This window comes from Podarcis vaucheri (genome assembly GCF_965113315.1).
Source record: "Podarcis vaucheri genome assembly, chromosome: Z".
In the NCBI taxonomy this organism is placed as follows: domain Eukaryota; kingdom Metazoa; phylum Chordata; class Lepidosauria; order Squamata; family Lacertidae; genus Podarcis; species Podarcis vaucheri.
Window position 1 is genome coordinate 52,960,538 of NC_138758.1, and position 11,783 is coordinate 52,972,320.

The 11,783-nt window shown below is 42.2% G+C and overlaps 2 protein-coding genes across 2 annotated transcripts in view; both read right to left on the reverse strand.

Annotated features, from left to right (window-relative positions):
* The window catches only part of LOC309524284 (mRNA export factor GLE1-like), a gene marked incomplete at its 5' end in the record, with an annotated part of 31,787 nt that extends 22,923 nt beyond the window's left edge, over positions 1–8,864 (reverse strand). The window contains 4 exons of the mRNA XM_082208741.1: positions 1,172–1,284; positions 4,916–5,159; positions 6,650–6,895; positions 8,715–8,864. Coding sequence (XP_082064867.1) covers positions 1,172–1,284; positions 4,916–5,159; positions 6,650–6,895; positions 8,715–8,864 — 753 coding nt within the window. The remainder of the gene's footprint in view (positions 1–1,171; positions 1,285–4,915; positions 5,160–6,649; positions 6,896–8,714) is intronic.
* Positions 8,865–9,416: 552 nt separating this feature from the next.
* LOC309524285 (uncharacterized protein) overlaps positions 9,417–11,783 on the reverse strand; it is a gene marked incomplete at its 3' end in the record, with an annotated part of 15,725 nt that continues 13,358 nt past the window's right edge. Inside the window, exons 8-9 of the mRNA XM_082208742.1 lie at positions 10,682–10,827; positions 9,417–9,423 (exon numbers count right to left, since the gene is read on the reverse strand). Coding sequence (XP_082064868.1) covers positions 9,417–9,423; positions 10,682–10,827 — 153 coding nt within the window. The remainder of the gene's footprint in view (positions 9,424–10,681; positions 10,828–11,783) is intronic.

The window sequence follows — 11,783 nt, forward strand, 5'->3', positions numbered from 1 at the left end:
TCATCCGAGGATCCAGGGACTTGTACAGGGATATGGGGAATCATCCGAGGATCCGGGGACCCGTATAGGGATCCAGTGAACTGTCTGAGGATCCGGGGAATCATAAAAGGATCCTGGGACTCATACAGGGATCTGGGGGATCACCCGAGGATCCGGAGACTTGTCTGGGGATCCAGGGACTCCTCAAAGGATCCTGGGACTCATACAGGGATCTGGGGAATCATCCGAGGATCCGGGGACTTGTCCGGGGATCCAGGGAACCACCCAGGGATCCGGGGACTTGTCCGGGGATCCAGGGACTCCTCAAAGGATCCTGGGACCCATACAGGGATCTGGGGGATCACCCAAGGATCCGGGGACTTGTCCGGGGATCCAGGGAACCACCCAAGGATCTGGGGACTTGTACGGGGATCCAGGGACTCCTAAAAGGATCCTGGGACTCATACAGGGATCTGGGGGGTCATCCGAGGATCCGGAGACTTGTCCGGGGATCCAGGGAAACCTAAAAGGATCCAGGGACTCATACAGGGATCTCGGGGGTCATCCAAGGATCCGGGGACTTGTCCGGGGATCCAGGGAACCACCCAGGCATCCGGGGACTTGTCCGGGGATCCAGGGACTCCTCAAAGGATCCTGGGACCCATACAGGGATCTGGGGGGTCATCCGAGGATCCGGAGACTTGTCTGGGGATCCAGGGAACCACCCAGGGATCCGGGGACTTGTCCGGGGATCCAGGGACACCTAAAAGGATCCAGGGACTCATACAGGGATCTGGGGAATCATCCGAGGATCGGGGACTTGTCCGGGGATCCAGGGAACCACCCAGGGATCCGGGGACTTGTCCGGGGATCCAGGGACACCTTTAAGGGGATCCAGGGACTCCTCAAAGGATCCTGGGACCCATACAGGGATCTGGGGGGTCACCCGAGGATCCGGGGACTTGTCCGGGGATCCAGGGAACCACCCAGGGATCCGGGGACTTGTCCGGGGATCCAGGGACTCCTCAAAGGATCCCGGGACCCATACAGGGATCTGGGGGGTCCCCCGAGGATCCGGGGACTTGTCCGGGGATCCAGGGACTCGATCCAGGGATCCGGCAAACCGTCCAGGGATCCAGGAAACGGCCTGGGGATCCGGCGGACGACCCCCAAGGTTGGGGGAGGGGCTCACCTGGCGGTCTTTGCTATTGGCCAGGCCGGCAAAGGAATCCACACACTGGTCCAACTGGTCCTGGAGCTGCTGGTACCACTGGAGGGTCTTTTCATCGGACTGGACCTGGAGCCCTAAAAAAGATGATTCCTTTCTATTTATATTTGCATATATTTCCATATATTTGATCCGCAGGACTGAAATTTATACTGATATAAATTTATTTATATAAATTATATTTAAATTATATTTAAATTTAAATATAAATATAAACTTAAATATAAATTTAAATATAAACTTAAATATAAATTTAAATATAAACTATATATATATATATATAGATAGATAGATAGATAGAGATATATAGATATATAGATTGCAAACAAGAATAATTACAGAATAATAGAATAATAGTATATATATATATTACAATCATGAATAATTACAGAATAATAGAAGAATAGAATAGAATAATATTAGAATAATTTATATATATATATATATATATTACAATCATGAATAATTACAGAATAATAGAAGAATAGAATAAAATTATATATATATATATATTACAATCATGAATAATTACAGAATAATAGAAGAATAGAATAGAATAATAATAGAATAATTAATATATATATATTACAATCATGACTAATTACAGAATAATAGAAGAATAGAATAGAATAATAATAGAATAATTAATATATATATATATTACAATCATGAATAATTACAGAATAATAGAAGAATAGAATAGAATAATAATAGAATAATTTATATATATATAATCATGAATAATTACAGAATAATAGAAGAATAGAATAGAATAATAATAGAATAATTAATATATATATATATATTACAATCATGAATAATTACAGAATAATAGAAGAATAGAATAGAATAATAATAGAATAATTAATATATATATATATATTACAATCATGAATAATTACAGAATAATAGAATAGAATAGAATAATAATAGAATAATTAATATATATATATATATTACAATCATGAATAATTACAGAATAGAAGAATAGAATAGAATAATAATAGAATAATTAATATATATATATTACAATCATGAATAATTACAGAATAATAGAAGAATAGAATAGAATAATAATAGAATAATTAATATATATATATATTACAATCATGAATAATTACAGAATAATAGAATAGAATAGAATAATAATAGAATAATTAATATATATATATATATTACAATCATGAATAATTACAGAATAATAGAAGAATAGAATAGAATAATAATAGAATAATTAATATATATATATTACAATCATGAATAATTACAGAATGATAGAAGAATAGAATAGAATAATAATAGAATAATTAATATATATATATATTACAATCATGAATAATTACAGAATAATAGAATAGAATAGAATAATAATAGAATAATTAATATATATATATATTACAATCATGAATAATTACAGAATAATAGAATAGAATAGAAAAATAATAGTATAATTAATATATATATATATTACAATCATGAATAATTACAGAATAATAGAATAGAATAGAATATTAGAATAATTAATATATATATATATATATATATTACAATCATGAATAATTATATTTATATTTCTATACAAACATAAATATAATTTATAAAGATTATATTTCTATTTATGTCAATATATTTCACTGAAACTGATCTCCAGGAATGAAAATGACTTATAAAGGTTATTCCTTTATATTTATATTTGCATTTATTTCCATATATTTGACTGATCCGCAGGGCTGAAATTTATACTGATATAAATTTATATAAATTATATTTAAGTTTAAATATAATTTAAATTAATCACATATAATTAAGACACATATTGTATATTTACGAGCAAGAACAATTATAGTGATATTTAATTTGTTAATAAATATAAATTGATCACATATAATTGATACCTATATTCTACATTTACAAACGAGAATAATCATAGTTATATTTAATGTATTAATAAATTAATTTATCAGTAAATATAAGTTATTAATAAATATAATTTAAATAAATCACATAGAATTAATACATATATTTTATACTTACAAACGAGAATAGTTATAGTCATATTTAATTCATTAATAAATTAATTTATTAAAAAATATAATTTAAATTGATAACATATAATTAAGACATATATTGTATATTTACAAGCAAGAACAACTATAGTTATATTTAATTTATTAATAAATATCATTTAAATTGGTCACATATAATTAACACATATCTTTTATATTTATAAACAACAATATATTTAATTTATTAAAAAATATAATTTAAATTGATCAAATATAATTAACACATATATTTTATATTTACAAGCAAGAACAATTATAGTTATATTTAATTTATTAATAAATTAATGTATTTATAAATATAATTTAAACTGATCGCATATAATTAACACATATATTTTATATTTACAAACAAGAACAATTATAGTTATATTTAATTTATTAATAAATCAATTTATTAATAAGTATAATTTAAACTGATCACATATCATTAACACATATATTTTATATTTACAAACAAGAACAATTATAGTTCTATTTAATTTATTAATAAATCGATTTATTAATAAGTATAATTTAAATTGATCACATATAATTAACACATATATTTTATATTTACAAACAAGAACAATTATAGTTATATTTAATTTATTAATAAATCAATTTATTAATAAATATAATTTAAACTGATCACATATAATTAACGCATATATTTTATATTTACAAACAAGAACAATTATAGTTATATTTAATTTATTGATAAATCAATGTATTAATCAATATAATTTAAACTGATCGCATATAATTAACGCATATATTTTATATTTACAAACAAGAACAATTATAGTTTTATTTAATTTATTGATAAATCAATGTATTAATCAATATAATTTAAACTGATCGCATATAATTAACGCATATATTTTATATTTACAAACAAGAACAATTATAGTTTTATTTAATTTATTGATAAATCAATGTATTAATCAATATAATTTAAACTGATCGCATATAATTAACGCATATATTTTATATTTACAAACAAGAACAATTATAGTTATATTTAATTTATTGATAAATCAATGTATTAATCAATATAATTTAAACTGATCGCATATAATTAACGCATATATTTTATATTTACAAACAAGAACAATTATAGTTATATTTAATTTATTGATAAATCAATGTATTAATAAATACAATTTAAACTGATCACATATAATTAACACATATCTTTTATATTTACAAACAAGAACAATTATAGTTATATTTAATTTATTGATAAATCAATGTATTAATCAATACAATTTAAACTGATCGCATATAATTAACGCATATATTTTATATTTACAAACAAGAACAATTATAGTTCTATTTAATTTATTGATAAATCAATTTATTAATAAATATAATTTAAACTGATCACGTATAATTAACGCATATATTTTATATTTACAAACAAGAACAATTATAGTTCTATTTAATTTATTAATAAATCAATTTATTAATAAGTATAATTTAAATTAATCACATATCATTAATACATATATTTTATATTTACAAACAAGAACAATTATAGTTCTATTTAATTTATTAATAAATTAATGTATTAATAGGTATAATTTAAATTATCATTAATACATATATTATATATTTACAAACAAGAATAACTATACTTATATTAATCGTTCTAAAAACTCACCGTTTTTCCGGAGCTTTCCGGAACTTTCCGGAAGGGGATCTTTTTCCGGATCCTGTCTGCTGGCCGTTTCCTCGTTTTTCTCGTTTCCCGCCTTCTCGGCCGCCGCCGCCTTTTCCACTTCCTCTTCCTGCTTCCTCCTTTGGGCGGCGAGGGAGATCTCTTCCCGCAGGCCGGAAACGAGATTCCTCATTTCCAGGAGGGCCTGGTCGGCGGAAGCGAGGTCGGCGGGATCGGGGAATCCACTCTGGGGAAGGGAGGAAGGAATAAGGAAGTGAGAAGGAGGAAGGAAGGAAGGAGGGAGGGAGGGAGGCAGTGAAAAGGAAGGCAGTGAAAAGGAGGAAGTGAAAAGAAGGAAGGAAGGAGAAGGAAGGAAGGAAGGTGGGAAAAGGAAGGGAAGAAGGGAGGGAGGAAATGCAAGAAGGAAGGAAAGGGAAAGGAAGGAAGGAAGGAAGCAAGGAAGGAAGGAAATGAAAGAAGGGGAGGGAGAAAGGAAGGGAAGGGAAGGAAGGAAGGAAGGAAAGAAGGAAGGAGGGAAAGGAAAGAAGGAAGTGACAAGAAAGGAAGGAAGGGAAGAAAGGAAGGAAGTGAAAAGAAGGGAAGGAAGGGAGAGAGGAAGGAAGGAAATGCAAGACGGAAGGAAGGAAAGAAGGAAGGAAGGAAACGCCGCCGTTTCCGCTTCCTCTTCCTGCGTTGGGCGGCAAGCAAGAGCTCTTCCCGCAAGCCGGAAAGGAGATTCCTTCCACTCTGGGGGAGGGAGGAAGTGAAAAGAAGGAAGGAAGGAAGTAGAAGGGAGGGAGAGAGAAAATGCAAGAAGGATGGAAAGGGAAAGGGAAGAAGGAAGGAAGGAAGGAAGGAAGGAAGGAAGGAAGGGGAAGAAAGAGGAAGGGAAACGAAAGGAAGGAAACGAAAGGAAGGGAAGGGATGAAGGAAGGGAAGGGGAAGAAAAGGATGAAGGAAGGAAGGAAGGAAAAGGAAGGAAGGAAGGAAGGAAGGAAGGAGAAGGGAGGGAGAGAGAAAATGCAAGAAGGAAGGAAAGGGAAAGGAAGGAAGGAAGGAAGGAAGGAAGGAAGGAAGGAAGGAAGGGGAAGAAAGAGGAAGGGAAACGAAAGGAAGGAAACGAAAGGAAGGGAAGGGATGAAGGAAGGGAAGGGGAAGAAAAGGATGAAAGAAGGAAGGAAGGAAGGAAAAAGAAGGAAGGAAGGAAGGAAGGAAGGAAGGAAGGAAGGAAGGGGAAGTGAGGGAGAGAGAAAATGCAAGAAGGAAGGAAAGGGAAAAGAAGGAAGGAAGGAAGGAAGAAAGGAAAGAAGGAAGGAAGGGGAAAGGAAGTGAAAAGAAGGAAGAAAGGGAAAAGGAGGAGGGGGAGGGAAGGAAGGAAGGAAGGGAAGGGAGGGAGGAAATGCAAGAAATGAAAGGAAAGGAAAGGAAAGAAAGAAATGCAAGAAGGAAGGAAAGGGGAAGGAAAGGCAAGAAGAAAGGAAAAAGGAAGGAAAGAATGAAGTGAAAAGAAGGGAAGGGAGGGAGGAAAAGGAAGGAAGGGAAGAAGGAAATGCAAGACGGAAGGAAAGGGAAAGGAAGGAAGGGAAGAGGAAGGAAGGAAGTGAAAGGGAAGAGAGGAAGGAAGGAAATGCAAGACGGAAGGAAGGAAGGAAACGCAAGAAGGACGGAAGGAAAGAAGGAAACAGAAGAAGGAAGGAAAGGGGAAGGAAGGAAGGAAGGAAGTTGCCCCCCACTCACCTCGCTGGCCGCCCGCACCAGGGCCGACACCTCCCCGCAGATCCGGTTCCCGCGCTCGGCGTAGGGGGCGTAGGCGGGGCCCCCCTGTCCGGCCTCGAACCCGAGTCCCCGGTTGGCCTGCAGGAGCTCTTCCTGGGCGGCGTAGAGGCGGCGGAGGCGCCCTAGGCCCGCCTCCCGGCGCTGGAGCTCCGCCTCTTCCTGCCGGAGGCGGCGCTGCTCCGCTTCCCGCAGCTTGCGGCTGAGGAGCTGGGAAGGGGGAGGAGTTAGTGAGGGGCGGGGTCATGGGGAGGGGGCGGAGTCAGAGGAGGGAAGGGGCGGGGTCAAGGAGGGAGGGAGGGAGGGAATTAGAGGAGGAAGTTGGGAAACAGGGAGAGGAAGTGGCAGAAGATTTGGGAAGTTGGAAGAAGGAGGAAGGAGGGGAAAGGAAAGAGGAAGCGAAGGAAGGAAGGAAGTGAAAAGATGGAAAGGAAGGGAGGGAGAGAAGGGAGGAAGGAAGGAAGGAAGGAGGGAAGGGAGGAAGGAAGGAGGAAGTGAAAAGAAGGAAAGGGAGGGAGGGAGAGAAGGGAGGAAGGAAGGAGGGAAGGGAGGAAGGAAGGAGGAAGTGAAAAGAAGGAAAGGGAGGGAGGGAGGAAGGAAGGGAAAGAAGGAAGGGGAGGGAAGGAAGTGAAAAGAAGGAAAGGGAGGGAGGAAGTGAAAAGAAGGAAAGGGAGGGAAGGAAGGAAAGGGAGGAAGGAAAGGGAGGGAGGAAGGGAGGGAGGGAGGGAAAGAAGGAAGGAAGGAAGACAGGAAGGAAAGCTTAGGAGCTGGGGGGAGAGGGGGTGGAGTCAGGGAGGGAAAGGAGGCGGAGTCTTGGGAAGGAGAGGAGGGAGGGAGGAAAGGAATTGGAGGAGGAGGAAGTTGGGAAACAGGAAGAGGAAGTGGCAGAAGATTTGGGAAGTTGGAAAAAGGAGGAAGAGGAGGAGCTAGGGGAGAGGGGGCGGAGTTAGAGGAGGGAGGAGGAGGAGTTAGGGAGGGGCGGAGTCAGGGAGAGGGAGGGAGGGAGAAGAGGAAGAAGAGGAAGAAGAGGAGAAGGAAGAAGAGGAGGAAAAAGAGGAAGAAGAGAAGAAAAGGAGGAGAAAAAAGAAATAGAAGAGGAGGAAAAAGAAGAGGAGGAAGAAGAAGAAGAAGAGGAGGAACAGGAAGAAGAAGAGGAAGAATGAGAGGAAGAAGAGGAAGAAAAAGAAGAGGAAGAAGAGAAGGAAGAGGAGGAATAAAGAAAGAAGAAGTGGAAGAAGGAGAGGAAGAACAGGAGGAAGATGAAGAGGAGGAGGAAGAGGAAGAAGAAATAGAAGAAAAAGAGGAACAGGAAGAAAAAGAAGAGGAAGAAGAGGAGGAAGAAGAGGAAGAAAAAGAAGAGGAAGAAGAGAAGGAAGAGGAGGAATAAGAGAAAGAAGAAGTGGAAGAAGGAGAGGAAGAACAGGAGGAAGATGAAGAGGAGGAGGAAGAGGAAATAGAAGAGGAGGAACAGGAAGAAAAAGAAGAGGAGGAAGAGGAAGAAGAGGAGGAAGAAGAAGAGGAGGAGGAGGAAGAGGAAGAAGAGGAAATAGAAATGGAAGAAGAGGAGGAGGAAGAGGAAGAAGAAGAGGAAGGAGAGGAGGAAGAAGAAGAGGAGGAGGAAGAAGGGGAGGAAGAGGAAGAAGAAATAGAAGAGGAGGAGGAAGAAGAGGAGGAAGAAGAAGAAATAGAAATGGAATAAGAGGAGGAAGAAGAAGAAAAAGAGGAAGAAGAGAAGGAAGAGGAGGAAGAAGAGAAAGAAGAAGTGGAAGAAGGAGAGGAAGAACAAGAGGAAGATGAAGAGGGGGAGGAAGAAGAAGAGGAAAAGGAAGAAGAAATAGAAAAAGAGGAGGAGGAAGAAGAAGAAGAGGAACAGGAAGAAGAGGAAGAAGAAGAGGAAGAAGAAGAGGAGGAAAAAGAAGAGGAAGCAGAAAAAGAGTTGAAAAGGAGGAGGAAGAAGAGGTAGAAATAGAAGAAGAGGAGGAGGAACAGGAAGAAGAGGAAGAAAAGGAAGAAGAGCAGGAAGAAGAACCCGAGTCCCCGGTTGGCCTGCAGGAGCTCTTCCTGGGCGGCGTAGAGGCGGCGGAGGCGCCCCAGCCCCGCCTCCCGGCGCTGGAGCTCCGCCTCTTCCTGCCGGAGGCGGCGCTGCTCCGCTTCGCGCAGCTTGCGGCTGAGGAGCTGGGTGGGGGGGAGTTAGTGAGGGGCGGAGTCATGGGGAGGGGGCGGAGTCAGAGGAGGGAAGGGGCGGGGTCAGGGAGGGAGGGAGGGAGGAAACGAATTAGAGGAGGAAGTTGGGAAACAGGGAGAGGAAGTGGCAGAAGATTTGGGAAGTTGGAAAAAGGAGGAAGGAGGGAAAAGGAAAGAGGAAGCGAAGGAAGGAAGGAAGGAAGTGAAAAGATGGAAAGGAAGGGAGGGAGAGAAGGGAGGAAGGAAGGAAGGAAGGAGGGAAGGGAGGAAGGAAGGAGGAAGTGAAAAGAAGGAAAGGGAGGGAGGGAGAGAAGGGAGGAAGGAAGGAGGGAAGGGAGGAAGGAAGGAGGAAGTGAAAAGAAGGAAAGGGAGGGAGGGAGGAAGGAAGGAAAAGAAGGAAGGGGAGGGAAGGAAGTGAAAAGAAGGAAAGGGAGGGAGGAAGTGAAAAGAAGGAAAGGGACGGAAGGAAGGAAAGGGAGGAAGGAAAGGGAGGAAGGAAGGGAGGGAGGGAGGGAAAGAAGGAAGGAAGGAAGACAGGAAGGAAAGCTTAGGAGCTGGGGGGAGAGGGGGTGGAGTCAGGGAGGGAAAGGAGGCGGAGTCTTGGGAAGGAGAGGAGGGAGGGAGGGAGGAAAGGAATTGGAGGAGGAGGAAGTTGGGAAACAGGAAGAGGAAGTGGCAGAAGATTTGGGAAGTTGGAAAAAGGAGGAAGAGGAGGAGCTAGGGGAGAGGGGGCGGAGTTAGAGGAGGGAGGCGGAGTTAGGGCGGGGCGGAGTCAGGGAGAGGGAGGGAGGGAGAAGAGGAAGAAGAGGAGGAGAAGGAAGAAGAGGAGGAAAAAGAGGAAGAAGAGAAGAAAAGGAGGAGAAAGAAGAAATAGAAGAGGAGGAAAAAGAAGAGGAGGAGGAGGAAGAAGAGGAGAACAGGAAGAAGAAGAGGAAGAATGAGAGGAAGAAGAGGAAGAAAAAGAAGAGGAAGAAGAGAAGGAAGAGGAGGAATAAAGAAAGAAGAAGTGGAAGAAGGAGAGGAAGAACAGGAGGAAGATGAAGAGGAGGAGGAAGAGGAAGAAGAAATAGAAGAAAAAGAGGAACAGGAAGAAAAAGAAGAGGAAGAAGAGAAGGAAGAGGAGGAATAAGAGAAAGAAGAAGTGGAAGAAGGAGAGGAAGAACAGGAGGAAGATGAAGAGGAGGAGGAAGAGGAAATAGAAGAAGAGGAACAGGAAGAAAAAGAAGAGGAGGAAGAGGAAGAAGAGGAGGAAGAAGAAGAGGAGGAGGAAGAGGAAGAAGAGGAAATAGAAATGGAAGAAGAGGAGGAGGAAGAGGAAGAAGAAGAGGAAGGAGAGGAGGAAGAGAAGAAAAGGAGGAGGAAGAAGGAGAGGAAGAGGAAATAGAAATGGAAGAAGAGGAAGAAGAGGAAGAAAAAGAGGAAGAAGAGAAGGAAGAGGAGGAAGAAGAGAAAGAAGAAGTGGAAGAAGGAGAGGAAGAACAAGAGGAAGATGAAGAGGGGGAGGAAGAAGAAGAGGAAGAAGAAATAGAAGAAGAGGAACAGGAAGAAGAGGAAGAGGAAGAAGAGGCAGAAGAAGAAGAGGAAGAAGAAAAAGAGTAGAAAAGGAGGAGGAAGAAGAGGAAGAGGAAGAGGAAGAAGAGGAGGAAGAGGAAGAAGAAAAAGAGAAGAAAAGGAGGAAGAAGAGGTAGAAATAGAAGAGGAGGAGGAAGAGGAAGAAGAAAAAGAAGAGGAAGGAGGAAGAGGAAGAAGAAATAGAAGAAGAGGAGGAACAGGAAGAAGAGGAAGAAAAGGAAGAAGAGCAGGAAGAAGAACCCGAGTCCCCGGTTGGCCTGCAGGAGCTCTTCCTGGGCGGCGTAGAGGCGGCGGAGGCGCGCCAGCCCCGCCTCCCGGCGCTGGAGCTCCGCCTCTTCCTGCCGGAGGCGGCGCTGCTCCACTTCCCGCAGCTTGCGGCTGAGGAGCTGGAGGGAAGGGGGCGGAGTTAGAGGAGGGAGGAGGCGGAGTTAGGGAGGGAGGGAGGGAGGGAGAAGAGGAAGGGGAGGAGGGAGGGAGGGAGGGAGGGAGGGAAAGAGGGAAGGGGGGAGGGAGGGGGAGGGAGGGAGGGAAGGAAGGAAGGAAGGAAGGAAGGAAGGAGGGAGGGAGGGAGGGAAAGAAGGAAGGAAAGAGGGAGGGAGGGAGGGAGGGAGGGGGAGGGAGGGAAGGAAGGAGGAAGGAGGGAAGGAGGGAGAGAGGGAAGGAAGGAAGGAGGGAGGGAAAGGAGATGGAGTCAAAGAGAGGGAGGGAGGGAGGGAGAAGAGGAAGGGGAGGAGGAAGTGAAAAGAAGGAAAGGAAGGGAGGGAAGGAGGGAGGGAAGGAGAGAGGGAAGGAAGGAGGGAGGGATGGAGGGAGAGAGGGAAGGAAAAAAGGAAGGAGGGAGGGAAGGAAGGAGGGGAGGGAGGGAGGGAGGAGGGAAAGAGGGAAGGAAGGAAGGAGGGAGGGAAGGAGGGAGGGTAGGAAGGAAGGAAGGAAGGAGGGAGGGAAGGAGGGAGGGATGGAGGGAAGGAAGGAGGGGAGGGAGGGAGGAGGGAAAGAGGGAAGGAAGGAAGGAAGGAGGGATGGAGGGAAGGAGGGAGAGGGAGGGAGGGAGGGAAGGAAGGAGGGAGGGAGGGAGGGAAGGAGGGAGGGAGGGAGGAGGGAGGGAGGGAAGGAAAGAAGGAGGGAGGGAAGGAGGGAGGGAGGAAAGGAAGGAAGGAGGGAGGGAAGGAGGGAGGGAAGGAAGGAAGGAGGGAGGGATGGAGGGAAGGAAGGAGGGGGAGGGAGGGAAGGAGGGAGGGAGGGGGAGGGAGGGAGGAAGGAGGGAGGGATGGAGGGAAGAGAGGGAAGGAAGGAAGGAGGGAGGGAGGGAGGGAGGGAGAGGGAGGGATGGAGGGAGAGAGAG